This window comes from Telopea speciosissima, chromosome 4, assembly GCF_018873765.1.
Source record: "Telopea speciosissima isolate NSW1024214 ecotype Mountain lineage chromosome 4, Tspe_v1, whole genome shotgun sequence".
NCBI lineage: Eukaryota > Viridiplantae > Streptophyta > Magnoliopsida > Proteales > Proteaceae > Telopea > Telopea speciosissima.
This window is the reverse complement of record NC_057919.1, coordinates 17,311,893-17,339,486: the sequence shown is the minus strand read 5'-3', so window position 1 is coordinate 17,339,486 and position 27,594 is coordinate 17,311,893. Positions and strand designations below refer to the sequence as shown.

The following is a 27,594-nucleotide window of genomic DNA, read 5'->3' as shown; positions in this document are numbered from 1 at the left end:
ACTGTTTAGATAATTAAGCCATTTAGATACAGACCTTAAAACATACTGGGGATCAGTTGTTGCTGTCCCATGGATTACTTTGTTCCTTACATCTCAAATATAATAACAAGTAATAATAAAAACAGAACAGATCTAAAGAGGAGATTGTTTATCCAAATTGCTAGAGAGAAAAAGAGAACACAAATGTGTCAGAGAAGGGTTGGGAAGAAATTTTGTTCTCAAGCCAAGGGGACCACAAGCCCAGATATGCTTAGTCCAATCACAAGATAGAAAGAGATGTCACATGGACTCATCATAGGAGCCACACAAAACACAAGCAGAGTTAATCGCCATCCATTTTGTGAGAGCTGCCTTGACGGGCAATCCTGCATTTAAGACACGTTGAAAGAACATTTTAAATTTAGGATGGAGTTTAGTTTTTCAGAAAAAAATGTCCACCACTTAGAGAATAAGGTACTAGAATTAGATTTTGAAATGAAATTAGCAGTATTTTGGGTGTAGAAGTTTCCTAATTTTGAAAGGTTGCATTTCCAGAGATCAATCGATCAGATAATTGGATACTGGACATTCTAGTAATGATATCAGGAGGAAGAGATAGAGAAAGTAAATCAAAATTCCAAGTATTATTATAGATGAGATCCTTAACTAAGGTAAACTCTTGGTTACCTTGGCTAAGGGAAGGAAGGCAAGGAGTTCCCTCGTGAAAAGAAGGAATCCATGGGTCAAACCAACAGTGGGTATTATTACCATTTTCAATTTTACGCCAAACCATGCTCCATAGAGTAGGTAAATGGGTGGAAATGTTATTCAAAGTCCAAGATCCTTTTTAAAAAGGGTATTTGGGTAAAAAATTGATGAGTTGGGAAAATATTTGGCTTTAAACACTTTGCCTAAAGGGATTCAGGTTCAACCAAAAGCCTCCATCCTAATTTAAGAATTAAGGCTTTGTTATTAGTAGAGCCATTTCGAAGACCCAGACCTCCAACAGAAACAAGGGTACAAATTTTGTGCCATCCAATTAAGTGCAATTCTTATTGGAGCCATAATCCCCATTCCAAAAACGAAGGCAAATAGAGTCCAAAGAATTCCAAATTTATTAGGGACATATGTGTTAGAACAAGCAAGGATTTTGTCAAACCCGAATCCGTCCCTATACAGATCTTTAGAATATAATCGAATCAAAATAGCAGGGAAAGCAAAGTATACCTGGCACCCACGTGTGTTGATAAAGAACAAATAATAATCTACCCATGAACAGCTGCAATCCGTCAGTTGATGTTTGCAAACCGCGATAGGGATATTCTACAGTCTCCTAGACTCTCCCACAGCTCCCTTTCTTGTGGAGAAAAGAGAAAAGAGAATAGTGACTGCAGGGACCCCTCATCATTAGTATTTATAATACTCCCCAAAACCCTAATCCACTTCCACAATGGGCCAGACCGGTTCGGTCCATCTCAATAAATAGTAGCAAGCCACGTCAGCCCTTGTATTTTTTTATTCCCATCAATGATCGACCCGATAATTAATTAAGCCCACACTCGTCGCATTTTGGGAAAATCCTAACAATATGTATCAACTGTAAGCATCAAAGAAAGAGAAAATAAATGAAAAAGACCATAAAAACTAGTGAGAGTTGAAAGTTGTCATTTGTCAAAGATGCAAAGATGGAAATCCTTGTCAAGTGTTTTTTTTTTTGGGGAAATTTACACATACCACCCCTGAGGTTTGACGAAAGGATATTTTCACCCCCTAGTTTTGGAAAATTCTGTGTACCCCTCTGAGGTTTGCAAACGGTAACAAATAAGCCCATTTCGTCAGTTCATGACTAACACTGTTAAAAATTAGATTTGAATTGATGGAATTGCCCTTCTCTAAGAAGAACCCCCAAAAAAAGAAGAGATGAACGGACAAAATTACGCTTACAAAGGAAAAAAAGAAAAAAAACCAGCAACTCATCTTCCCCAATCGAATTGCAGGTTTCAAAACCATAAGGGTTTTTCTTTTGCTTATGTAATTATGATTAAGAGAAATAAAAGGACAAACCCCTTCGATTGAACCCATTTGCACTCTCTCCATTTGCAATCCTCCCTGCAAAACACTTCGATTAAACCCATTTCGGCAATCTCTCAACCGGAAACACATATTTCACCAGAGAATGCCGATCTACAGCAAAAATTGATGAAATCAAAACACCACGTTGATCCACTTAAAACTGAATATGTTCAAGGAGCTCCCACGATTTAGGGCTTTAAACAACCAGAGAAATTTTTCTCTTTTTCAAAACCAACAAATTGTTCGGAATCAGATAAGAGAACCCTTCTCAAATTGATAAAAACATCTGGAACCCTAAGTTTCTGATATCACTACTAATCTTCAAGGTTTTTATTCACAAAACAACAAATAAATTTGAATAAATGAAATAAATAAACAGTTGAAGACGTTACAACTTGCAAGAACATGGTTTGTAACTAAATGAGTGCAGCATTTGAAGACAAAAGAAGAGAGACCCAGAGAAGGAAACACGATCAAGAAGAAGGATCGGCCCTGGTCTGCATTGTGCTTACAACTTGCAAAAACATGTTTGTATTTCGGCTTTTCTTTTGTATTAGAGAGGTTGTGACGAAGAAGAAAGAAAGAGTTGCAGAGGCGAAGGAAGGAAATGGTATGAGGAGATTTGATTTTTGTGTTTTTAGTTCATGAAGTGGAATATGCATTTGGGGCAGACCTAAAGTGATTACCACTGATTTCAATTTCAGAAATCTGTAGTCTAAAGACCACTTGATTTCTAGAGCTGTGGTGTTTTGGATCTTTCCAGCAGACCTAGGCGAGACCAAATCTGTAGATTTCAAGCTGTTTGAGACGGTTCCAGAGGCTGCAATTCGATTTCCCCTCATCTTCCCCAAACTTTTAGGGTTTGAAAAAGGGGAAGATGAGTTGGGCTTTCTTCTTGGGAATCATGAGGAGCATATCCTAGAATTTTCAACAGAAAACAGATTATTTCAGAGCACACTGAGGAATGGTTCTCAAACTTTGTGAAATACAAGTGCCTTTGTGCTCACACTCCGATGGAAAATGAGCAGATTCTTCAAACTTTTTTTTTTGGAGTTCTTTTAAGGGTAATTGATGAATCAATGAGGCACTGGGATGGTTGCAACTCATCTTCCCCAATCGATTTTGGGGAAGATGAGTTGCAGGTTTTGGTTTTTTTTTTTTTTTTTTTGGTTTCTTCTTAGAAGGGCAATTCCATCAGTTCAAGTCTAATTTTTAACAGTGTTAGTTATGAACGGACGGAATGGACTTATTTGTTACCGTTTGCAAACCTCAGGGGGGTACGTAGAATTTTCCAAAGCTGGGGGGTGAAAAAATCCTTTTGTCAAACCTCAGGGGTGGTATGTGTAAATTTTCCTTTTTTTTTTGGTTGCAATCTTGTCGAGTGTTTAATCACATCATATCCTTGAATTTTCTTTAATTTTGATTCTCCAGAATACGTCGAAGCTATCTTTTCCCGAATCAAATACCCAGACACTAACAAAACAAAGAAGGAAGAGAGAATTACAGTACAATAGAGAAACTTAACAAAGCTTGAAGCAGCATAAGAATCCAAAGCAGCCCTTTGTGTAGTTGAAACAGCAAGAACAACTGCATCAGAAGATCATAAACAATACAATTCAAAAATGGGGAAAGAAGACTACATTAGTAGGCTAATACCTGCGACCTTCAGATTATTAGTATCTTTCTCTAACCAACTGAGCCAATAGACCAATTAATTTATGATTTAATGATTTTATTATTTATATTCTTTTTCATGCAATTAGGGTATTTTCTTATTGACACCCCCTAAGGTTTTAATAGATTTGTAACTTTACATTTTTGTCAATTATTTTATTCCAAAAAATTATTTAATGCACGGGTTTTAAAAAAAATTTGAAAACCATTTAATATAGTTAGTATTTGAAATGATAGATTTATCCTCATTGAAAACACTATTTAATATTGGGCTCATGTTCTCTGTGCCGCAGTGCAGGCTGTGCCCAGACACATGGGCCTGCCATGCAGGGGGGCAGGATGGTCATTGCGCCCACCCCCATGTGTCTGAGCACAGCCCACACCCCGACGCAAAAAATATTCTCCCTCAAATATTTTTGGAAATAAGATAAGGGACAATTAAATGAAAATGTCAAGTTCTAAATACATGAGTTCAGTTCAGCTTATCATCCAGAGTCTGGACAGTCAAACTGAAGTGCTGAATCGATGCCTAGAAAATTATTTGAGATGCTTTGTAGAATCTCAGCCAAGGGGTTTGGTGAAATGGCTTCCACTAGCGGAATGGTGGTATAATACTAGTTACCATTCTGCTATTAAGATGACCCCTTATAAAGCTCTCAATGGAGTGGCACCGACCACAAGGTCTGAAATGGATAGAACAGAAATTTCCTGGAATCGACCTTGTGGACAAGGATCGTCCAAGGGAAGGGGGCAGTGGTGCCTTCTGCTATTTTCATGGTGGGTAGTTATTAACTTATTATTAAGAGTAGGATTAATGGGAATAAGAGATGTGTGGGAGTTAGTTTGTTCCTGTTTGGGGCGTTAGTCATGAATAGAGGCATGACCAATTCCCACTATCTTAAACTTCTTCTTGTTATTATCTTCTTGTTATCGATTGAAGAAGCTGTAGGATTAGGGGAACCTACTGCAAATATTACTGGAATTCACATTTCTTCAATAGACCTGAAGAGGGCCGATTTCGTTGTCGATGTTCTTGTGAAGAATCCAAATCCAATTCCGATCCCTCTAGTTGATGTAAAGTATTTGATTGAGAGCGATGGCAGGAAACTCATGTCCGGCCTCATCCCTGATGCAGGGACCATTCATGCTCATGGATCTGAAACGATTAACATCACTTTGACAGTGATCTACGATGATATCAAGAACACTTACAACGACATTAAACCGGGTAATCTTATTCCTTATAAGGTCAGAATTGAGTTTATTGTGGATTTACCTATTATAGGAAACATTTTGCTTCCATTAGAGAAAACTGGGGAGATACCTGTGCCTTATATACCAGATGTCGATTTGGAGAAAATTAAGTTTGATAAATTCTCTTTGGAAGAAACGAATGCAACCCTTTATCTGAAATTGGATAACCAGAATGAATTTGATTTGGGGTTGAACTCATTAGATTGCGAGGTATGGCTTGCCAAGATAAGAATAGGTGGTGCCAAGCTTTTCAAAACGGCCCAAATTGGCAAGAAAAATTCAGGGTTTTTTGAGCTTCCAATCTCATTTAGGCCAAAGGACTTTGGGTCTGCATTATGGGATATGATAAGTGGAAAGGGGACTGGTTACTCCATTAAAGGAAGCATCAATGTGGATACCCTATTTGGACCGATGAAACTTCCATTCAGTAAGGAAGGGGGCAATACACAACTCGAGAAGGCATAAGATAATGACGATGAGGTACCCTATTTCCTGTCTTATCATCATCGCTTCGTTGTTTGTTTTCTTGTCACTTATCTTTTGTACTGTTCAATTGACCATTCTTATTTGTGCATTTCTTCGAACACCTTGCGTTTTCCTTAGCCAACTACAGCTGTTCTGGTCTTTTCCTAGCCAAATAGGTGGCCAGGGAATGAACATCACAAGATTCATTTCATATTTTTATTACAGTGATGATTCCACTTCATAAAAACTTTGACGAGAAAAGATTGGATGCAAAATAAACCTAGAACGAGAAAAATTGAATGTTACAAACATATTGGCAAAATATAAATTAACTGGAATTTGATTCTACGTATTTTTATTCAGTTTTATGACTTTATGATATATTCTTCAAAAAAATTCACAAAAATTAATTTTTGATCAGCATATGAAAGCTTATACCGAATGTTTGTTTAGCTCTCTATCTTAACCATCATACATTTTAAAAACAATTTAGCAACAATGGAATGCCTGCTATGCTATCCAAGCCATGTATCCCTATATTATATTCTTCTTGTGAGAAGCATGATCTCTGAGGCTAAAGAAGTTCAAGCACAATTTTTCAGAATATGGTGTTTTCAGAGGAGTTTAGGTCCCCTGAAGATAGTAAAAGTGCAGATGTGTTTCTAAATGTCGAGTATATTTATCGAAGGATCTCGTTCTTTTTACTCTTAATCAGCACTTTCAATTGCTGTTTGGTGAGATCTGAAAGTATAATTTCTTCCATTCTGAATTCCAGCAATTAATTCACTTTCTTTTGTTGCATTTTGGTGCAGGACTGAAACAACACAGTATTGTGGCAAACCACCTTGGAGAATTAGAAGTTGTAAAACTTAATTATCGCTTTTCTGTTAATGTAGCGTACCCCATTTAGTTGGGATGAGGCTGAGTTGTCGTTGTTGTCTGTTAATCCAATTGTATCTTCCTTCAATGAAGATGATAAGAGAGTTGGGATGGATTACATCATTAGCCTTTTCAGGTGGAAATTAATCCCCAGTCACAATCTTCCCTCAGTTCAATGATTTCAAAAAATAGAGGTGAAATTTGTGAGACCTGTATTGAACTCCCATTGGTAGATTGTATTACTTTTATGCATAGCTTGAATTCAACAATATCTTGGTGTTAAGGTTTTGCTAATAATGGATGTATCAACTGTAAGCATCAAGGAAAGAGAAAATAAATGAAAAAGATCATAAAAACTAGTGAGAGTTGAAAGTTGTCAAAGATGCAAAGATGAAAATCGTTGTCAAGTGTTTAATCACATCATATCCTTGAATTTGCTTTAATTTCGATTCCCCAGAGTATGCGCCCAAGCTATCTTCTCCCGAATCAAATACCCAGACACTGACAAAACAAAAAGAAGAGAGTTACAGTAAACCTAACAAAGGTTGGAGCAGCATAAGAATTCAAAGCAGCCCTCCGTGCAGTCGAAACAGCAAGAACAACTGCATCAAAAGATCATAAACAATTCAAAAATGGGAAAGAAGACTGAACCAAACAAATTAAGATCACAACTAAAACCAAGCATTTCAAATGTTTAGTTGGTTACCACTCATTGACAATCTTGTCCTGCTCATCTTCTACCCGGATGTTATTGCCTGAAGCCTGGATTGATTATTGAACAAGGTGGGTGGAAGAAGAGTTCCACGTTATACTCACTTTCTTCGTCAACTGAAAAAGAGTCCACTATGGAAGATAATGATACTATAGATTATGAAAAAAACTGAATGAGAGGTGCACAGGCAACTAATTAATAAGATTATGAAAAAAATGAGAGGTGCAAGGCTAATTAATAAATAATTAACACATTTGGCCTATGCAGGTCTCGAACCTGCAACCTTCGCGTTATTAGCACGACGCTCTAACCAACTGAGCTAATAGGCCGATTTGTTTATGTTTTGAAAGGTTTTAGGTTTTGTATTCTGTTTCATACAGTCTGCTAACACACCCTAATGCAATTAGTTAGGGTATTTCTCATTAACACCTGGTCTCAATAGATTTGTAATTTTACTTTTTTTGTCTATTGTTTTATTCCCATACAAACAAATTAATGCAAGGGTTTTAAAAAATTTTTGAAAGTCATTTAATATATAGTTCCTATATGAAATGACAGATTTATCCTTGTTGCAAACACTTCATTAAATACTTTTGAGAATAAAATAAAGGGAAATTAAATAAAAGTGTCAAGTTCTAAATACACCAATAGAAGTGTCCTCTAGATACTCTTGCTAGTGGTATACTATGACCAAAATTCCATAAGGGTGCATTTAAATCACAAAAATTTGATTTAGAGTTAATGGATTTATATTTTGCTATTTTGGAATCCATGGATTTGGAATTGTAATTAATAGAATTACAAATTCTATCATTTGGGTAAATTTTGCCAATTTATTGAACTTTTAATTCTTATAGAATTTACAACCTTGGATTTAAAAATTAAAAAAATGGTAACATCTACGAACCTAAAATCTACCAAAAGATAATATATTATTAAAATAAATCATTAAATCATTTCATGGGTCTCCAACTTAATACACTAGTCAATACTCCATGGTTTCTACCAAAAAATAAAAGAAATACTGCATAGTAAATACATATATGGTATCGGTGATACAAACGAAAGTTGAACGTGGAACAATTATAGGGGGGAGAGAAAGAAAGAATACTTGGTAAGAGAGGATTCGTTGTTGGTAGTTTATTATTATTATTAAATATTATTTTTTTTAATATTTACTTTTCAAATTTGGTAAAAAAAAATATTATGATCATCTACTCATTTATTGATTTAAAATTTTTAGGACAAATTGTACACTAATGTTGTGTTTGGTATGTATTCGAGGTCGATAATGTATTCCAAGAAATCATATTTATACAGTCTAAATTTCAAATAGTCCACCATACAAATCCAAACACTGTCAAAGTTTAATTGTATAGTTCATTCTCTTTAACCCCAGTGTAGAGTTGCAATCTTATTGCTGGGGTGTCTGTTTTTTTTTTTTTTTTTTCCTCCGATAAAGGTGGGGTGTCTAAAACCCACAAAATGTTGATGTTGTAAAGTTGAGATGACAAATAAACATTAAATAAGTAATAGAACTAGATATTTAAGACCATGGGTGAAAGAGTTAGGCTGTGCATTCCAAGAATACATACCAAACACAACCTAAGGAATCTATGGACTTGCACACCTAGTTGGTCCATGCAAAAATGTGATGAGGCAATTCCAACCAAAGTTTAAAGTATTAGTATCGCGTATCATATCAATGGGGTGATTTTAAGAGACATATTGTATAATATCAAAGATACGCTAAAGATACACATGGAAATTGCCATGGTATACCTGGAAATACACTTTTGAAACAAATATATATATTAATAAGCAATATATAACATGTATCATGCATAAACACTAAAATGGGGAACAACGTATAACAAGACAAGTGCATTAAATTAAAATTGTTATAAGGGATGAGATTTCTTATATGTAGTAATAGTCTAATGCCATGAAGAGTGTCAGGATGATTCAAACTCATATCTAGAAGGATCTACAAGAATAGAAGCAAGTAGAATGATGTTGTGCACCGATCAAACATAAGCACAATACTCACCCCAATCAAGTAATCAATCATCAATTCATGCAATAACTCATGTTTGATGCAATCATTTTGTTAGTTTTACCTAAATCCATGTAACTAATGAAAAAAAATAAAGATTCGAGCCACACAAAAAAAAAAAAAAAAAAAGTTCTTGAGAAACATATATTCTTTTGGGAGCTCTTCAATTTGAGATATGAGTATTGATTAAACCAAAGTGCAGTTTGTTTCCTTCATTTGATTAGCTTTCAGCAAGGAATCAAAGCCCCAAGTTGGATATTTGAAAGAGCAAGAAGAGGGCATAAAATCGAAGTTTTGTGTGAGAACTCGTCCGCCGGGTGCTTTTTGGTTTCTAGAATTACAATTTGAAGTTGCTTGTGCCTTTATGATGGTCATATCGTAATGTATCAACAATATCACATCGCATGACACAGTATCAGCCGGTACAATGCGATACGTACCGATACTTTAATTTTTTTTTTGAACCACTAAATTGGACGTATGGATAATATCGATATTTACATATTGTATCAAACTGTTTTGGCCTATATCGTATCATAGTCTTGAAATACTGATACGGGAAGTAGTTTTCTGTCCATGAGTGTGGCCTACGCCAGCACTCCCATGTGTCATCTCTCTCTTCCTCAAAACAAGGGGGCATAGGTGTCTTTTCATATAGGGAGGAGAGGGATAGACTCATGGGAGTGCTGGTGTAGGCCACACTCCCGGACAGAGTTCTTTTCCCCAATTACTTTACTCAAGAGTTGTTCAATGAATCTGTTGATTCAGCATTCAAGTTATTAGTTAGGGTTGGACATCAAGAGTTGGGAGGAGAGGGAAGGAGAAGAGAGAGGATACATTCTACTTCCCAGACCCTCTCTGTTAATTCCATTGATTTATCATTTACTGTTTGTGTTAGAAATTTTGTGTGATAGGAGTGAAGCTTAAAATATGTTGTAAATAGTCCCCACAGGATTGCTTCAATTCCATTCTATCCTGATCTGATTACAAGATAACGGCCCTGGTCTTGCCGAATTGAACTACATGATGCATAATCTGTACTTACGGTTATGTTTACTTATGAATTGCAATGAAATAAAAGAAGTACCAACAGAATGATGTAAAAGAACAAAGAGTTACACCTATCTTTGCAATTGTGAATTCATCTAGACTTAACCCAATTGAGTATCAAATGACCAGAACAAGAATGATAAGAAATTGGGAATCAACTTGGATAAGAGAGGAGATTATTGTGCACCTAACTTCCATAACTTCATTACTCGTATAGATCATACAATCAACAAAAGGGGGGGGGGGGGGAAGAAAAGAGAATGTTGTGGTGAAGAGAACATATATTTGTCTTGAATGCCACTATGGAGTACTATACACCTTCAGTAATTGATTCTATTTATAATGTTGAAAAGTTCTTAGTACCAAATACACAGTATCAAAACCAGAGAACTACAAATCACTCCCCAGGAGAACTGGGTAGTCTCTTCGGAGTCAGTTTGGTAGATGTTTTGCACTGGATGGAGCTGCTAGGTTGTGAGGAAGAAAGTAGACCACGTCCTGAGTGCATCCATGGGACTTCGCTCTTGCCCTGCCTCTCTTTGTCCTGATTGAATTATCCTCAGTCTACCAACATGTATCATGTGAAATCACAATGGCACAGTATTATACTCCAGGAGCAACAAAATTGAAGTATGCAGGTATCATTTAAATAAACATGCTAACTTACAATGGTTAGTTCCACAGTATTAGACTTATGGGAGTCTTCCAATGATTTGGAGGAAGGTGCCTCATCTTCACCTGAGTTCTTATCAAACTGATCATAATCTGATTTCCTACTCTTCATAACAGATCTTGGCTGACATTTGAAGAATGTAAATTTGGAAAAAATTTCAATGACCATGACCATAAAGAATAAAGCAAATGTACTTTGTCAGATGATCATAAAAATAAAGAGGACAAGAGAGAGAACTGGGAGAAAGATCTTTTTATTTAAGTAGACAGACCGAACGTCTAAGCAGCAATCTTACACAGAGGCCTTCTCCTCTGTTCCTTTTATCATTTAGCTTTTCAACCTGCTCAAGTTAGCCTCTTGAAGTTGTCATTATAGGGCAGGGGTGATAAAAAAAATCTCTTTTATTAGCCTCAAGTCCTAACAATGCAAGTTCACTTACCGCTTTCTCTGCTTGTTCTATAGTCTCAAACTCCACAAGTGCATGAAGCTTAAACGTGAAAAGAGAAAAGAAGGTAGACAGAAAGCAACTGGTATCAGAAAATTTCTTTGCTATACATCTTAGCAAATTCAAGTTGACTACGGCTGTAGCTTATACTTTATTACTGATGACCATGTCAGTCTTTGAACGAGAAGCACTGTATTCTTGCGGATAGCATATTCTGATGGTCTTCACACTGCCCATCACAGAAGTGTATTGTTAATATACATTCAAGGTTTTCTTGATTTGTAAAACATCAGAAGTAGAATGCAATTATTCGGTGAAGTTCAAACCTTCCAACCACACCAAAAATTCTCTCAAGGTTTTGGTGAGAATAATCTTCAGGCAAATTGTCAACAGAAACTGTACGAGACTGGAAAGTACAGAAGAAAAGAAAATGATATGTATTCAAAAGAGCTGAGTTTGAAGCATGAGTATGAGATGAGGGAATTTATTCAGGTGTACTGACCTGCAACTCCTCTTTGTCTCGCTCAGTGAAAAAGTCTTTACGTTTGACTTTCTTGCCATCATTACTCACGACCTTCAGAACACAAGAAAAGGAGAAATTGTATCAGCAGAAAAAAAAACCAAACCATTGTTCAATTGGTATAAAAATGAACAAAAGAAGGAATGATTTAAGTAAATTATGAAAAGTTACCAGTTTTGGTGATGCTCGGAGTACTTCGACAAGCAAATGATTGTTCTTGACGAGGGGCTTTATTTCCTTGAAGGATGCAACAACAGATATTGGAACTGTAACATTACCAATTTTCGCAAACAAAACTGTTAGAAACTAAAATATCAAACAACTCCCCAAGCAATATTAGCCATATTATTCTCTAATCAATGTAGGAATCCTTACCATAACCCTCAGGGTCTTTATCTATATGCTTTGCTAACAAATCATTGGCTACCAAACTCATATCACTGAACTGGTGTTCTACCTGTAATGCATATAGACCGATTTCAGACTCAAAATAAAACTGAAACTGAAGTCCATATAAAAGTATAAGATATAATTAAAAACTGCTATAATATCAATGTAGGAGACCAATCCCTAGCACTTAGAAGACATGGAAATGAAACAGTTATCAAATGCAGAACAGAACCTAGAAATCCATTATGGCATTTACCCGCAGGAAATGATTGACTCAGACATGGATGCTTGGGTTGGTTTCAGCATGGTTTTAGAACAGATTTATATCATGCCAGAAAATATCTAGAAGCATGGGAACTGAAATCCCGATGAAACAGAAAATTCATGACAGGATGAGAATTTGAGTCCATCCACCAAGGAAGAAACTGCCTTTCTGACAAAGAGGTCCTCTCTGGAATCCTAAAGATAGGACTGAAGCCAGAGGTCTGATCCTATCTGCAATTTGATTGAATACAGTTTGAATTCTCTGTGGGATGGTATAAAGTTAGGAGGCCTAATTTCTCAAAAGAACCTGATTACCCAATTCGCATTGAACTTTCAGGGTGCTGGAAAGGGATACATGTATGGACATCAGTGTAGAGAACTTTCACTCTGAAGTTAAAAAAGTGACACCTCAAATTCCATCACCAACATTATATCAAAATCCAACTGAGAATGATAAAAGGATAAAGCTACTTGGGATGAGGAAGATGAAAGAAGGCCCTGAATTAACAGAATGATCTACCAATCAAAACAACAGATAAATAACCATGATTTATTGTTGAACTAGGAAAATGGTGCTATCTACGCCAGCAACTCACCTATCTATGTTAGATATCCATCAAGAATTTGCCAGTAAGAAGACTCCGAAGTGGGCTTTTTCTGCCTTACACACCTATGAATTTTGAAGTGCTAAAATCAACAAGATTTAACTACGGAAGTTCTTAGATTGCTGTTTTTTATGGCTGCTTAAAAGAAAGGTGCTTCTCATAAAGAATAGAATCATATGACATATAAAGCAATTCCAAGTCTTGGACAAGGAGATTTTCCTACATTTAGTTTTAAACTCGAAGCAAGAGCCGTCCTGACTCCTGATTACTAGTATTTGCAAGTTCCCTGATGAGTAATGCATCTCATCTAGACCGGAAAAGAAAATAAAGCGAAATCCAATTCACAGATCATCATATAAATCACTGGAGAAAGAAAAATCGTCCACAAGAACAAATCCGTCCAAGAACAAGAACCACAACCAGTAATGGCCTTTAACAATACCAGTTTAATGATCTTTCGGTGGAGACCATTGCTGAGGAAGTTGTTGGTAGTGTCGGGGAGTGCAATGTTGGAATTGGGGATTTGCTGGACTTGTTCTTGCTCCGCAACATAGACCCAATCAAAGCCTCTGCTCTCACCAAGAAAGTGGAAATCCAAAAGAGGCATCTGGGTCTGTGCTCTAGAGACAAAATTAGGTGCGTGGGTGTTGAATTGTTCTTGCTCCGCAACATAGAACCAATCAGAGTCGCTGCTCCCATCAAGAAAGTCCAAGCCAGGATAGGAGTAATCCGAAAGAGGCATATAGGTCTGTGCTCCAGGGACGAATTCTGGTGCGTGGGCGTTTAATTGTTCTTGCTCTGCAACATAGAACCAATCAGAGTCGCTGTTTCCATCAAGAAAGTCGAAGCAAGGATAGGAGTAATCCGAAAGAGGCATCTGGGTCTGTGCTCCAGGGACGAATTCGGGTGCGTCGGCGTTGAATTTGACTGAAGTAGCCTTGAAATTGTTCATCTGTACTTGTCTGGATTCATTGAGCTTTTCTTCGGCTTTCTCTTCTGCCATTTCCTTTTCTCTCTGGTTTCTCTCTGGTTTCTCTCTTTCTTTCTAAATTCCAAATGTTATCTCTCTCTCTCTCTCTCTGTGTCCCTCTCTCCCCTCATGCAACCTCCTATACAAGTTGATTTGATCGGATCTTGCTCTGCTTTCCCGCCACCACGGCGTTTTGTATTACATTTGGTTATATAAGCCAATCATATATTGACGCGTGGCTCGCAGGTTTCGAATGGCATTGTGAACTCTGTTTCCTAATAATTGGCCTAAAATGGGATGGGCCACGAAACCAAACACCTCCTTTCTCTATGTTATTAAATTCGGAATCGTGACTCTGTTCGAGTCCAGACGGTTTCAATCCAGATCGGTTTGGAATCGGGTTGGATCGATCCCAACTCAATCGATTCCCCACCCAAGAGATCCAGTTTTTTGATCCGCCACTAAAACAGCTTTTAATGAGAGCACGTGCGTGTGGGAGAATCCAATAGGGGAGTTTTCATTTCATGGAGGTGGAGCGGTCATTGCAATCGTCCTATGTATAGGCCCATGCACCATAGCCTTGGCAGCATGAAATAAAAAATGTCCATCCATATTGATGTCCCTGCGTGTGCTCTTATTGGCTCCCGTGTTGAGGCAAGAGTACCTGATCAGGCAGTGAATCTCTTGCCCATATATATAAATACAAAACGGGGGCTTTTAAGCATTTTAAAGCACCAAGTCCAACATCTGTGGTGTTGGTATAGATTTCAAGGTTCTGACAATCAGTTAGAATTTCTTCTTTGGATTCTATTCAGGACTCGGCCCATTCATATTGGTTAAAAACGGAAGGTTCTCATCTAATAGGTTCATATTGGTTAAAAACGGAAGGTTCTCATCTAATAGCCGAGTCAAGTTACGGGCAAGCGGAAGCCCATGTCGTAATTTGAAACTCAAATTTCATCGAACCTCAAACACCTTTCTAAGGGGGGTGAATGTTCGCGTACGTGAATGACTCACTGTCGTTTAGATGAAACATTCCCATAAAATAGATTCCATTTGAGCGACCGTGAGTTGTTCACTTACACTCACGTACGTGAACATTCCCTGCACTCTGGATGGACGGTCAATGGAAGAGTTTGAAGATACCTACTAGACGTTTAAAGTTTGACTTGTTGAGATAGGGGAGGGGAAGGCTCACTTTTGACATGAAAAGAGCCCAACCCAACAAAGCCCACCGTTTCTTTAGGAAAAGATGTTAAAGAAGGGACATTATATCTCGGAACATATATAAAACTTACATACATCCATAGTAAATACTAAAGAACCATGGCCTATTATCAAAGGTTGATGAAGAAGCTCATCCCACCTCAGCAGCAAAGAATGAAGAATCATTTTTCTAAATCCCCAGTCTTTTGCTTCCTGGAGCCCTCCCCAGTCTTGTTAGGAAGCTTTGTCAATCAGCTGAATCCCAACTTTCTAGTCGATTCCATTCCAAAAATCTAAGGTTAGAGCAATTTTGGGCTGATTGACCGATTTATCGCTGATCCAGATCCCGATTCTTCAAACCCTGGTTCGGGTCCTGACTAAACCAGCCCTTAAGTTTTCGGTTGAGTCTCAGACACGTAAGTATGAAGCAGCCAATATTAGTTTAGCACAGGGTCATACAATACCAGCAGGAATAATTTCAAGGATGCATCTTTATAGAAGTATTTACTTTTGGGGTGTGAGAACCTTTCTGGGGAAAAGATTCAGCATGAAGAGAAGTTGGGTTCCTGGAAGTGATGGGGAAGAAGGCTACTCAAGTGTCAAGGCTTCCCTTTTCTAGTCAAAATTTTGAGTATCTCAGATGAGTTTAGGTGATAATTTTTTGTACATCCCAAAATTTGGATGGCAACATTGAACAGATGTGGACTCGACCAAACAAAGAGGGGTTCTGAACTGGTGGATCCAAACCACCTTCCCCCCGCCCCCCCATCTCAATTTTTTTGATACCAAAAGGTCTCAAAACTAGGTTGGTTGATGCAACATTACATATTTTGCTGCATCAACAAGCATCAGTTTAATAAACATGTTGAAGGGAAATTTTAGAAGTGGGTAGAAGGATTCCTACACACCCACTACAAGTCTACAATAGCTATGTCATAACTAAGTTTGTCCCTGGATTCAATGGATATGTTGTCCTCATCACTATCTAGTCACGTATAAATTAACACAAATATGACTTTTACTTTTTGCAAACTGTGTACAAGAAACAGTTTAAAGAATAGTAACCATTAAAAAATCAAAAGGAAGAGCCTGATACATGATGGGTTATACAATTGAGATATCTAACAATCAAAACGGCAAGTAATATTGTTCACATAGCAAAAAAGGAAGGGGGGAGGGGACAAATTCCTACATTGCCAACCTTAAGTAGTGCCACCAACTGGAAAATTTGCAGCAAATTTAGTCTAGAGAAGTAGATAACCGTCTTTCAAAATTACAAGATTCGTATACTGGAAAAACTGTTATTGGTCAGGGGCAATTCGCTAATGTTCATGATTAAAAGCACTGTATTCTTCAACATGGACCATGCTCAATTTCCTTTGCGTCCCTTCAATTGCTGTTTTCTTTACCACGTAGGACCACCTTCCAGTTCTCTGTGTTTACATGATAAACACAGAGCTTGTTCTGGTTCTCATTGTTGTCACAAAAAAAAACACTAAAAGGAAAAGCCATTTCTAAATTCTGTACAACTCAAATAAGCAGACATTAAGATATAAATATGCTTTTACAAACCATAATTGACAGGCTGGCCATTCTTTCCAGAAGCAAAAGTAGCCCTAATTGACCCGGTGGGAAAAGTTCTCCTGATCATACCCTTATCCATCAGGCCTGACCAGAAAGCCCTTTACCCAGCTTAGAAACAGCACTTTCAGCACCAGGGACAGTTAGCAAGTTACCACTATCAGACATGTAGTAGTAGTTGTAGTTGATTCTTGTAACCAAATCTGCCAAATGAGAAAAGTGCCCCACATTGAGCTTGAAGGACAAGACCTATACACATATGAGGCAAGAATCAGCTTTGTATGTATGTATGTCTGCTACTACAAATACCGGTGGAACCACTATATTCATGCAAGCAGAAGACATATTATATGTAAAACAGCATATGTGGAGGTTTTGTAGCTCGAGTCACAAAAAGATGTAAGCAAGCAGACATATTATATGTAAAACAGCAATGTGGAGGTTTTGTAGCTCAAGTCACAAAAAGACGTAAGCAAGCAATATAACTGAGATGGATAGAAGATTACTCTCAGAAGAAAAGCAACACAGTCATCAAATTGTTTCTCAATCCGGTCCACTTCCATTTCACATCTTGCCTTGATTGCAAGGGCACCTCCACCACTACTTAAAGTCTGCTGAACGGAGTAGAAGTCTAGAGCTAACCCAAGAATGTTCTTGATTCGGCTTGCAATCAATGCCCACTGTGAGTTCCATAACAGATTATCAGACAACAGTATACATCATTTCTTTCACGGTGAGATCCCTAGTTCAACAGAGACTAGAGCATGTAAATAAATCCCAAATACGGACAAACCCCAGCAGAAACTTGAGACAGTTACCCTACCAGTTTATCTGGAACCACAAAGCACTGGCGCTGGATAGATAAGAGGTAGGCCTCGTGCACATCAATGACTTCATCAAGAGAACCAGCTGATGCCATACCTTCACAGAGTTCATGCCATGCACCATGAAAGACCTGCTTACCAAATCCTTGTCAGAGTTAAAGAGTTCTAAATTCCATCATAAAAAACTACACGATATGTCAAGATTGTACCCTGTCCATGACATATTGGTGGAAAGCATCCACAAAATGGAGGAGCTTCTGCTCCACTAACCAGTGATGCTTATGATTGATTGCTGCAGTGCTTCTACCCTGATGGAAGGAATCAACAGATACCACCAAAATGACCATCATATAAGAAATGGGGAGGGAAACTAAATGCCTCTAGCGCCTGTTAAATGAGTCTGGTAATTGATATGTGAGTTCATCCATTTTTTAGCTATCATACTACAACGAAAGATAGAAGAACAGTGCGAAAGACTTCAAAAACAACCAACCTTCCACATCCACCTTCGAGCTTTGTCAAGAACAAATTTTGCACGCTTCACTTTCAATAAGAAACCCATGACCTAACAACCAACATGATCAGAACACATAATAAATCGAGACAGTAGATGATTATCCATTACATTCAGATGAAAAGCAAATGCAAAAGCTATACCTGGTTATATTTTTTAATTGCCTCAGTGTTAGCAATAAGTTCAAGGGGCCAAGAGACCTATCACATGCAACAACTTATGATAAAAAGAAAATATAAGATAGATATAAATAAATAAAGAAAGAAAATGGTGTCCAGAACCTACAGTGCCGGAATCACCTATTTTTGCCTCGTGGACTGTTGATTTTTCATTCTTAAGTGTTGGACATATGGGAATTCCAGGTATAGGCTACATGTCATATTCAGTAACCTATCTCAACCGCATAGTCCATAACGTATCGAGCTTTTTCAAGAGTTACTTGTTCTTCAAATAGTTTTCAAAGCATTATATTGGTATATGCTGATGTCTACTTGGGCTAAAAATTCACCCATGAGTATATGATCACATGAATGACATGTCCACTTAAATATCTCTAAATTGAGCTGCCATGCGGCAGTCATTGTCACTGCGCTGAAAGTCATTCCGCGCCAATTTATAAAATTAAACAGGTACAAAGAAAGGACCAGCCTCCATATACCAGAAGAACTACCTTGTATGTGAATTTCAGTAAATCAAGGGCATCAACCCCAAACAAGAGGTTGCGACCTTTATGAGGAGTCGAGACAAGGTTAGCTGCATTATGTTGACCATCACCACTGGAAGCATGCTGTTTTGTGACTGACACAACCAACGAATCCGGTGCACTTATAAGCATTCCATCAGCAGAGTTTCTAATGGATTCCTGCAGTCAACAAGCAGTCTCCCATTAACAGCAACCTTAGAATTAAAAAAAGGGGAAGGTATTCGTGCACGGGAGATTCTCCTATCGATTTCATCAAATGGGGGGGGGGGGGGGCAGGGGAGTTATGACATTTCAGATGGGCACTTATGCGAATCTGACTGCATTTAATGCCGGTTGGGCACATGCACGGCCGTGCATAAATTTTTTTGCCTTAACATCAAGTATTCCAGAGTACTGGCAGATGCGATGCCGATGCAGGGCTCCTGGAGCCCAGCATTCGATGAAACCAGCTAGACTATTTCCCTGGTTGAAACTCATAGGATGTTTACGCCTCTTCACATTCAATGGATAGTTACAAAGAATATATCAATCAGTCGAAACTCGAAAAAGAATGCCACAGAAAAACACAAAACCACTCAGCCAGTCAGCTTTTGCTGTAGATTTCCATGGTAGGGAACAGATCCAATAGCGGGTCCCACTACCCTGCATGCACGCCACACCAGTACATTGCCCACTAGTTCTGCTAGACACGTATCTGTAACTAATTATATCAATTTTTTTTTACTGAAACATGATTCACTGCACCTGTAGTATCGTATTCAACTCAAAATCATCATCCCAAGATTCTCCCTTGTCCAACTTCTCAAAAAGAACAGTCAGAAATTGCTGCAGCAGGTCACCTGACATATGACAACACACAAATAAAAAAATGTGAAATTAGCTTCATATAACAAGTGGTATGCTTCCTGTATGGCCCATGTAGGAAGGACTTCCTATACAGCCCTAATATTTAAAAAATCCATTAAAAATTCAATTTTTGAAAAATGATCGAAAACAAATCAACAGATGAAAAATACAAGGGAAGATGTTGATACATGGGGTCATAGAGTTGAATTTATCTTTCTTTTTTTTTGGGGAGTGGGGAGTTGGGTTGAATTTCACTTTAATACACATCGCCAATCCAAACAGTGCCCTATGTATCAATTGAACAGTTGAAATTACCAACTCATCCTTCAACAGTGCAGAACTAAGTGTTCTATATAGGAACACCCAATAAGTACCCTAAAATTTTGCCATGTAAATAACCTTTTTCCTATCAACAAACCAGATAGACCAATCTCTATAGGATTTAAAATAACTAAACAGTACCTGAACCCAACAAGTAAATAGCACGCAATACTCCAAGCTCATCCATCAATCTCCAACCATTCATCAACTTTAACAAGATATGCCTGCCGATGTAATCCACCTGGCACAATAATGAATGTAGAAACTTTGAGTGGATAGAAAGCTTCAACATCATATTAGGAATTTTCAGAAACCAGCTTGAGCTGCCTACCTGTTTCTTGATGTAGACAATGAAGCATTCCTGCATAATAACAAGAGGAAGTGGAGTAGCCTTTGCTTCAAAACTTCCAATCCAGTTAAGAACTCTTGAGACCAAGGTGCTGTTTCTCTGGAAAGGTAAGACCTCTGAAATACACAGGTCTTCCTGTTACAGCATAATGAATTTGTTTCTCAAGAGTTTCTAGGAAAATCTATAACAGCAAAACTATTCTGGTTATTGTTAATCAGATAACTGATAGTACCTGAAAAGAAGGTAGAATGGTCGGGAAGAAGTACAATTCTCTTAATGTCTTCATGTCATCCTCTGAACGAATATATTCAGACTCCCCAAATTGAAAACCGAAAGTAAAGTCTGTCCCTCTGACTGCATAGGGTGTTCTATCTTTTACACCAAAAATAGCTTCTCGTAAATTCTCATCATTTAAAGGAGGGAGGTGGAAATTTCTACCTAAGTGCAACATATTCCACTTTTCACTGTTTTCAAGCAGTGGTGTTTGGCATACAGTGATAACAGGATTTTCAGGACAGAATGAACAAAGGAAAGTTGATTCATTCAAAAAATTATGAGCTATATCTTTATCCTTCACTTCATGAGAACTTTTTGCACCCTTGACTGCAGATTTTGAACAGCTCTCCTTTTTCTGTAACACTCTATCATCTAAGAACTTGAACCATATCTTCTCCGAGAAAGTAGAAGCTAGGGAAGTTGCGTCATTTCCTTCTGCCAGCTTCTGTTTCCTTGTACAAGACTCGAGCAAATGGGTAAATGAGGGGTTCCATGGACTATCCTGCTTTAAGTACATAGAGATGTGATCATGATCACCTATGAGACCCACCAAGGATAGGCTGAATACTTCTGACAAGGTTAACCCCCCAATGCTCTTCCGACAAAGTATCCCACTCAAGTCATTCCCACCCACATGACTTCCATAACCATCAATACAATCAGATATTGTTTTATATTCCCCAGGAACATGCCGGATTAACTGTAGTGATTTTCCTGCAGACACAATAGCTTTGGCTATGTCCCTAATGAACAGAGGACAGACTTCAATGACTACTCCACTCTGATCAGTCCCTTTTACTGATTCACCATTGCTGGCACAAGTAACAGAAGAGAGCCCAGGATCTAACGTTTGGTGTTGTAATGGTCTCAATAGATAGCTCTTTTCCCAGAATGCAGCCTCATCGATTGATATTGTATTATTGGCATAAAAAAACAACTACAATACCAAGTGAAACAGCAAAACAATAGAAGGAATGTTAAGGTTATTGTTAAAGTATAGGAATATTGAATGTCAATTTTGGCTAATTCTAACAGTAGGATTACAGCTTTGCAATAGATTCAAACATAACAGCAAAAGAATTATTTGTCTGCAATAACAAACAAAACAATGGATTCAAATAATCCTTTTCAAGTGATGATATCAGAATGACCCAGTCATCAGACAATTTTTTTTCCAATGTGGCTGCACAGGCACTGGTCCAACTGTCTATTGCTATTTAGCATTCCTCTCTACCATATACTGATATACTCCTGAACAAAGGCATAAATTCATGTAGCAATGCTAGTTTACCATTTAGAAATTTTATGTAAGAAATGATAAATCTCATAATCTAATTGAGAATGTTAATTTCTTTGTTGCAAGGAAAGTATGAATTTCCCCTGTTTATCCAGAAGGTGCGGAGGAGAAAGGAAAGTGTTGCACCAGATCCGAGGATTGATAGCATCTAGTATATCTCAATGGAGGAACACCATCAGCCAGAACTCCTTTATTTGGGAAAGGGGTCAGATCTACTATGATCTAGTGGGGGAACAACTTCATCAATCAGAATTGGATGCGGAGGGATTTGGATCTCCCTAATCTTATGCTTATATATGCTACTCCACCTGGTGGAACTAAAAATAGAACTACAACCTACGGTTTGGAAGCACTACCTTAGAAAAGAAGCAAGGAAGAACAGCCCATTTCCCATCCATCTACAGGAGTCCAGGGAAAAGATACAACATTAATCAATGGAAAACATTATTAAGGTTAAAAAAGAGTTAGGGCCAACTTTTTCATGAATAGAACCATATTTTGCATGACTTGACATATTATTATTTACTAATACATCCTAACAAGCAGTCTATGTCCAAGTAACTAGGAGACTTTGTTTTAAAATGTCAGTGATACACTGATACATGAACTATTCCATGTGGAAGCAGGACATAGGTGTTCTAAATGTCTAGAAGTCCAAGATAGAAATCAGGTATGTATTGATTCAACTAAGGAATAAGGAGTAAAAGCGGAGAAGAGAGGAGGAGAAGACTTGACAGAGAACCGCTGGGAGAGAGAATCGTATTCTCTCCCTTGTATTGTCCATTAAACATTCCTTCAAATTACATATGCCTCCCTAGGGAGGTAAAAGATAAAAAGTAAAAAGGATAAAAATTACAATTCAATATGACATTAAAGTAAACCAGTGACAAAAGTACACCCCTATTACATGAACTCTAACAGTCCAACACTCCAACCCATAACAGTCTCTTCCTGTGCAGTTGTATGACTCTGGTCTCTTCTACTCTTTTTACCTAAGTTCATTCATTTGGATTCCACACTTTAATCTTCCAAATTATACACATACGATAGTTGTCAAGGCGTATGGGCGACCCAAAGCATTGGCCCCCCACCTAGGTGACCAAGGCAGCTGGACACCTAGGCAACACCTTGACAACTATGATACATACTACACTTGCATAGACCTGATTGTATTTAAAACTTCATTAAAAGGTAAAACAATTAAACATGTGCAGATTATTTCATATTTAACATAACATCATATTTACCAAACATGATCAAAATAATCAACTGAACTAGGTCTTATCCAAACTTCAGGATTCGCAATACAATTTCTTTTCCATCGTTCGAAACTTGCTAGGAACATGTTCGACATACATGCATGATACAGCATTAAGTTCTATAGTAGAAGTTGTTAAATCAACAATAATTAATACATATAATAATATATATATATATATATATAAAGCACGAGACAGGCAATTCCACCAGACCTCTAGACCAAAGAAAAGAGACCTGGGCTTAGAACCCATCTTCAAAATAGATACATTGGATTTGCAAAATATTGTAAAAAAAAATGATTAGACTAAATCCAACACGAGAAAGAAAAAACAATGCCGAAGATACCAAAACTCCAAAAGTATGCCTACTAACTTGATTGTTGAGATTTTGAGTAACTGAAATAGGTAGAAATGCAGCTGTCGCCACCGTCTATTCTATTATGCTTGCCGTCAGTACTTGGCTGATTAGGCCAAAGATAGTTCCCCATATAAATATTAACCACTTTCCTTAGGGATGAACTTCCCTTTTAGTTCTTGCTCCACATAAATAATATTATAGCCCAACTCATAACCCAATACAACCCATGTTTAGTAATTGTTTGCAAATTAGAATTGAGTGGCGTTAAGTCAAGCACCTCAGCATGGTTTGGGTTTGGTTACAATTTTAACTGTTTAAGTCTCAGCATCAACCATAAGTGGAGCCCTCGCCTACCGAAGTTGCATCCTGGGAGAGGGATGACAACAACCCATTATCTCCACCATTTAATATGACTAGCCCAATAAATGGTCAATTTCAACTTTAGGACAACATATAAAACACCTAAATGTAATTACCTCCTTAAATGGATCATCAAGAGTTCCATCATAAAGCCAGGAATCAAGCCCCTCAATGTATGGAAATAAACTCCCAACAAATATATACAAGAGCATCTGGTATGATTCTTCCTGAAATCAGGAAAAATGATCTTCCATAAGAATCATATAGAATAAGATAATCACAAGCAGAGGGAATTTAGAGCATCAAGCATGGTTAAAAAAATTCCTCAACCTCGCCACCTTGCATGAGACAAACTTCATTTAACTTCTGGTAAAGGTGGTCGAGGATATGAACTGCTAATTCACCAGCTGGAAAAGAAGATCCAGCCTCAAGGTAAACATTGGGTATTGCTTCACGCACTACTTGCAGTAGATATTCAGCACTTGCACAAAGGCTGCGAAATAGATACATAAGCTTAGTTGCAAATACAGCGTATAGCACATGTATGATGTGGGAGTGGGAATGAATCATACACAATTCAGTTTGCTACCCAGTACTAAAAGGAATCGAGGTGCTGCAGCTTTTCAAAAATTAGATTTGGGCCATGAGAACAAAAGGTGCTCTATACGGAAAATCCAAAGGTGTGATTGATTGTAGTCCCTAACATAAAGCTTTTACTACTTTATCCCTCAGATTCCTTAGTTTCAATCATAGTAATTTTCAGCTTACATGGTTAAAGTCAAAGGCAGCACCTTGATAAGGAATTTACTAATCCTAGGAGGGTTGGAGTGGTTTTAGCATCAGACTCAGCTATTTTCATTTCCTCCCTTAAAGCAACATCACGCAATCTCTGTTTCACAACACGAGAAGTCAGCCTTCCCTCCATTATGAAAAATGAAAAACTCAAAATGGACAGGTAAAAAATTGGAAACATAGATACCTTAAGCCATGAAGACACAGAACTTGCAAATGCCTTCAAGGTAGGAGGTGATCCCAAAGAAGATCTCTCCATCTTTTTGATGAAAATTTCAACCAGCTGGAAGCATGTTGCACCATAGATAAACTGGTTGAGAATGACCCTGAGACTTGTCTGCGAAAGGTGAGTCACATAAATCTCATTTTTGGCACAGAAACTTTGCCCTCCATCATCCCAGAAAAACACTGAACTGGAGAATCCTTGTAGCATTCGTAAGACACCCCTAACCTATATAAAAACAATAAAGCATGATTAAGATGAGCATAAGTAGGACCAGACAGTATAACAATTTACGCATTTAGATCCAAATATAGCATAAGTTACATGAATCAAGATACTAGTATACCAGATCAAGCTCATTGGCCTTCAAATTGGCAGCTGGAGCTGCCAAGGGAAGGTCATCTGAGAAAATGCTATTTAGCCTGCTGACTAAACTTTTTGCAGTTCCTGTTGTAAATCTATCTGCTGCAAACATTGTCAAAGAGGCATAACAGTATTAGTACGGTATTCAGAATGGCCTTGCACTTAGTATAGCCCATTCCATCCATCATTATAAAAAAAAGCTCATGCAACACCAAGATATTGTTCCAAGCCCCTAGCCTTTTCTTTTCTCTTTTAGTTTTTTTTTTCTTTTTTCTTTTCTTTTCTTTTTTTTTTTTTTTTCGGGGGGTGGGGGACATAATAATCGACTTGTGCCAATTTTCTTGAGCTTATCCTAAGAATTGAAATTATTGCTTTATAATGACAATTAATACTAAGTCTAAGTTATCAACCACTCAAGTCAAAACCAGAGTATTAACAACTCTGATGAATCTCCAAGTCAAACCCCAAAATGAAGCCTTTTGTACCCTTGCCATCTGAAAATTACACAATTGCATGGTTAATACTCTTCAAGTGTTTTACAAAAGCCACATACTTATAGAACAACAAGCATTCAAAAATGCCACTAAAAACTTCCACAAGATGCACCTGTTCACCCATTAAATCAAATATGATAATCTCTAAGTTCATCCCTTAACATGAGAAGGATCAACTGACGAGGATATTCCGTAAGGCATGAAACACCATACAAAACAGAACCTAGACCAGGTCCAACAAATCCTGAAGCATGAGCTCTAAATCAAAATTTAGCAAAACCTTACTCAAAGAAAAGTACCATAGTATTTTGCAATCTGAAGTGAACTACCAGAGATAAATGATTACTAGTACCATTGTAAATGGGATTTCCCATTTAAATACTCTGCAAGCTTGTAACAGTCTGTGCTTCAAGCAAGGAAGCCCCACTGATAACGGCTCTAATCAATGTGAAAATTGGAAACCATCTACCTGCAATAGAAATATGACAAGCTCAAGTCCATAATTATGTAAATCGATATCAGGAAATTCATTACAGATGAAATATGCAATGACACATAGGCTCCGTCTGATTGGATGTGAAGTGAAGGGAAGGAAGGGAAATGAAATTAAAACAAAATATAAAATGGATTTTCTAATCATTACCAATAATGAGTATGTAATTAACAACAAAAAAAAAAACTTACTAAATCTACCAATTGAATTTTACTTCACTTTTCAATCAAAATGCTTTGATTTGAATATGAAAATAAAAAATTCACTTGAAAAGCTGAATCACTAAATTATTAAATAACTATATTAGGTAAGATTTTAAGCTAGTTATGCAATTATGATTACAGAAGTTCCCCTTCTTCTTTTTAAAATTAATTTAACTTCCCTACATTTCCCTCTACTTGCAAACAGTCAAGCCCCAAGTAAATTTGAGCTCAAGTATGTAGCATGTAACTTCTAACCATACCCCTCACAATTAATTTTGAGAAATTCAACTTATTATTCCATGTTGTTGATACGGTATCAACACCAAACGTTGCCCCAAATTCTTGAGCGATTAATATCAGTTCCAAAAGAAAAAACTGGCACAAGACAGAATGCCAAAGTATCAAAAGTAAGGGATAGGTGAAGATAGGAGAACTGTAGCCATACAGGAAGGGATGTATTCTGGGAGAAGTCATACTAATAGATTAATCTACAAGGATTAAAAAAGGAATCATTTCTCAGGTGATATGAAAAAATGGCGGATTCTTTGATGAAAAAAGTGGGCTTCAGAGTTGAAGAGGGGATAGATAGGGCAGAATCTTGAAGATGATGTTCAAGGTTTGCTGTTGAGATTAAGATTCAAGGGAAGAAGGGCGCTAAAGGTGAAGTCTCTTTGCAAAGTTTTGGGTGTTGGGAGAGTGTAGAGAGAACATTTTGCATAAGATGTTTGACAAGAAGAGAGTGACACTGTACCTATAACTCCAATCTGGTTATCGCAGGAACTCCGAAGCCATATCCACCTTCAGGTACAGAGCCACATCTTCTTGCCGCCCTGAGGCCTGATGTGAAGGCAGACCACGAGGAACACAGATTCAGATTCGATCATTAATTCAAATGAGAAGTAAGAAGAAAATAACTTCCCCGAAAAGAAAAATGGATTTTGAAATTGCATACTGGATCACTGGATGTGTGTTGTGTGAAAGAATTAAGAAAAGGAATAAAAAAAAAAGCGCCAAAAGAGAAAGTGGTTCGCGCATTATACGTGTATTATATGCATACTATACGCGTATACACACAGGTATGGCTCAAAAAACCGTTTTAAAAATCTGCGGATTCCATTGAGAC

The 27,594-nt window shown here is 37.5% G+C and overlaps 2 protein-coding genes, 1 long non-coding RNA gene, 1 other non-coding gene and 1 pseudogene across 6 annotated transcripts; 1 reads left to right on the top strand and 4 right to left on the bottom strand.

Annotated features, from left to right (window-relative positions):
* Positions 1 to 4,593: 4,593 nt before the first annotated feature.
* LOC122659028 lies at positions 4,594 to 6,276 on the top strand. The gene is made up of 2 exons (XM_043854189.1): positions 4,594 to 5,460; positions 6,258 to 6,276. The coding sequence occupies exon 1, from the start codon at positions 4,594 to 4,596 to the stop codon at positions 5,443 to 5,445; it is 852 nt and encodes a 283-aa protein (XP_043710124.1). The 3' UTR covers positions 5,446 to 5,460; positions 6,258 to 6,276.
* Positions 6,277 to 6,724: 448 nt separating this feature from the next.
* On the bottom strand, positions 6,725 to 7,119 carry LOC122657520. Its single transcript, XR_006332320.1, has 2 exons — positions 7,031 to 7,119; positions 6,725 to 6,926 (listed from the first exon to the last, which is right to left on the bottom strand). It is a non-coding gene; the product is annotated as an uncharacterized LOC122657520 (long non-coding RNA).
* Positions 7,120 to 7,291: 172 nt separating this feature from the next.
* On the bottom strand, positions 7,292 to 7,365 carry TRNAI-AAU. The gene has a single exon. It is a non-coding gene; the product is annotated as a tRNA-Ile (tRNA).
* Positions 7,366 to 10,539: 3,174 nt separating this feature from the next.
* LOC122659027 lies at positions 10,540 to 14,042 on the bottom strand (annotated as a pseudogene).
* A 2,385-nt stretch (positions 14,043 to 16,427) lies between these two features.
* Positions 16,428 to 27,303, bottom strand: LOC122659886 (gamma-tubulin complex component 5-like). Of its 3 annotated transcripts, XM_043855041.1 has the most exons (20): positions 27,223 to 27,303; positions 26,128 to 26,244; positions 25,265 to 25,383; positions 24,883 to 25,146; positions 24,695 to 24,792; positions 24,234 to 24,396; positions 24,020 to 24,130; positions 20,586 to 21,566; positions 20,336 to 20,488; positions 20,146 to 20,245; positions 19,582 to 19,676; positions 18,805 to 18,996; positions 18,278 to 18,334; positions 18,114 to 18,185; positions 17,830 to 17,928; positions 17,620 to 17,751; positions 17,303 to 17,476; positions 16,867 to 17,045; positions 16,788 to 16,811; positions 16,428 to 16,691 (listed from the first exon to the last, which is right to left on the bottom strand). In XM_043855041.1, the coding sequence occupies exons 2-18, from the start codon at positions 26,147 to 26,149 to the stop codon at positions 16,878 to 16,880; spliced, it is 3,000 nt and encodes a 999-aa protein (XP_043710976.1). In that variant the 5' UTR covers positions 26,150 to 26,244; positions 27,223 to 27,303; the 3' UTR covers positions 16,428 to 16,691; positions 16,788 to 16,811; positions 16,867 to 16,877. The 3 variants fall into 3 exon arrangements, with proteins under 3 accessions (XP_043710976.1, XP_043710975.1, XP_043710977.1); XM_043855040.1 differs by having other exon boundaries at positions 16,428 to 16,811; XM_043855042.1 differs by having other exon boundaries at positions 16,428 to 16,811; positions 25,265 to 25,380.
* Positions 27,304 to 27,594: the final 291 nt, after the last annotated feature.

What these genes read in the sequence shown, in the direction of transcription:
- LOC122659028 (XM_043854189.1), top strand. Translation starts at nt 4,594, where the DNA reads ATGAATAGAGGCATGACCAATTCCCACTATCTTAAACTTCTTCTTGTT.
- LOC122659886 (XM_043855040.1), bottom strand. Translation starts at nt 26,149, where the DNA reads ATGGGAAATCCCATTTACAATG. An exon ending in TTAGTAAATTCCTTATCAAG is followed by an intron (nt 24,397 to 24,694) that starts GTGCTGCCTTTG and finishes TCTATTTCGCAG; the next exon opens with CCTTTGTGCAAGTGCTGAAT. An exon ending in TTGTGGTTCCAGATAAACTG is followed by an intron (nt 17,477 to 17,619) that starts GTAGGGTAACTG and finishes TGGAACTCACAG; the next exon opens with TGGGCATTGATTGCAAGCCG.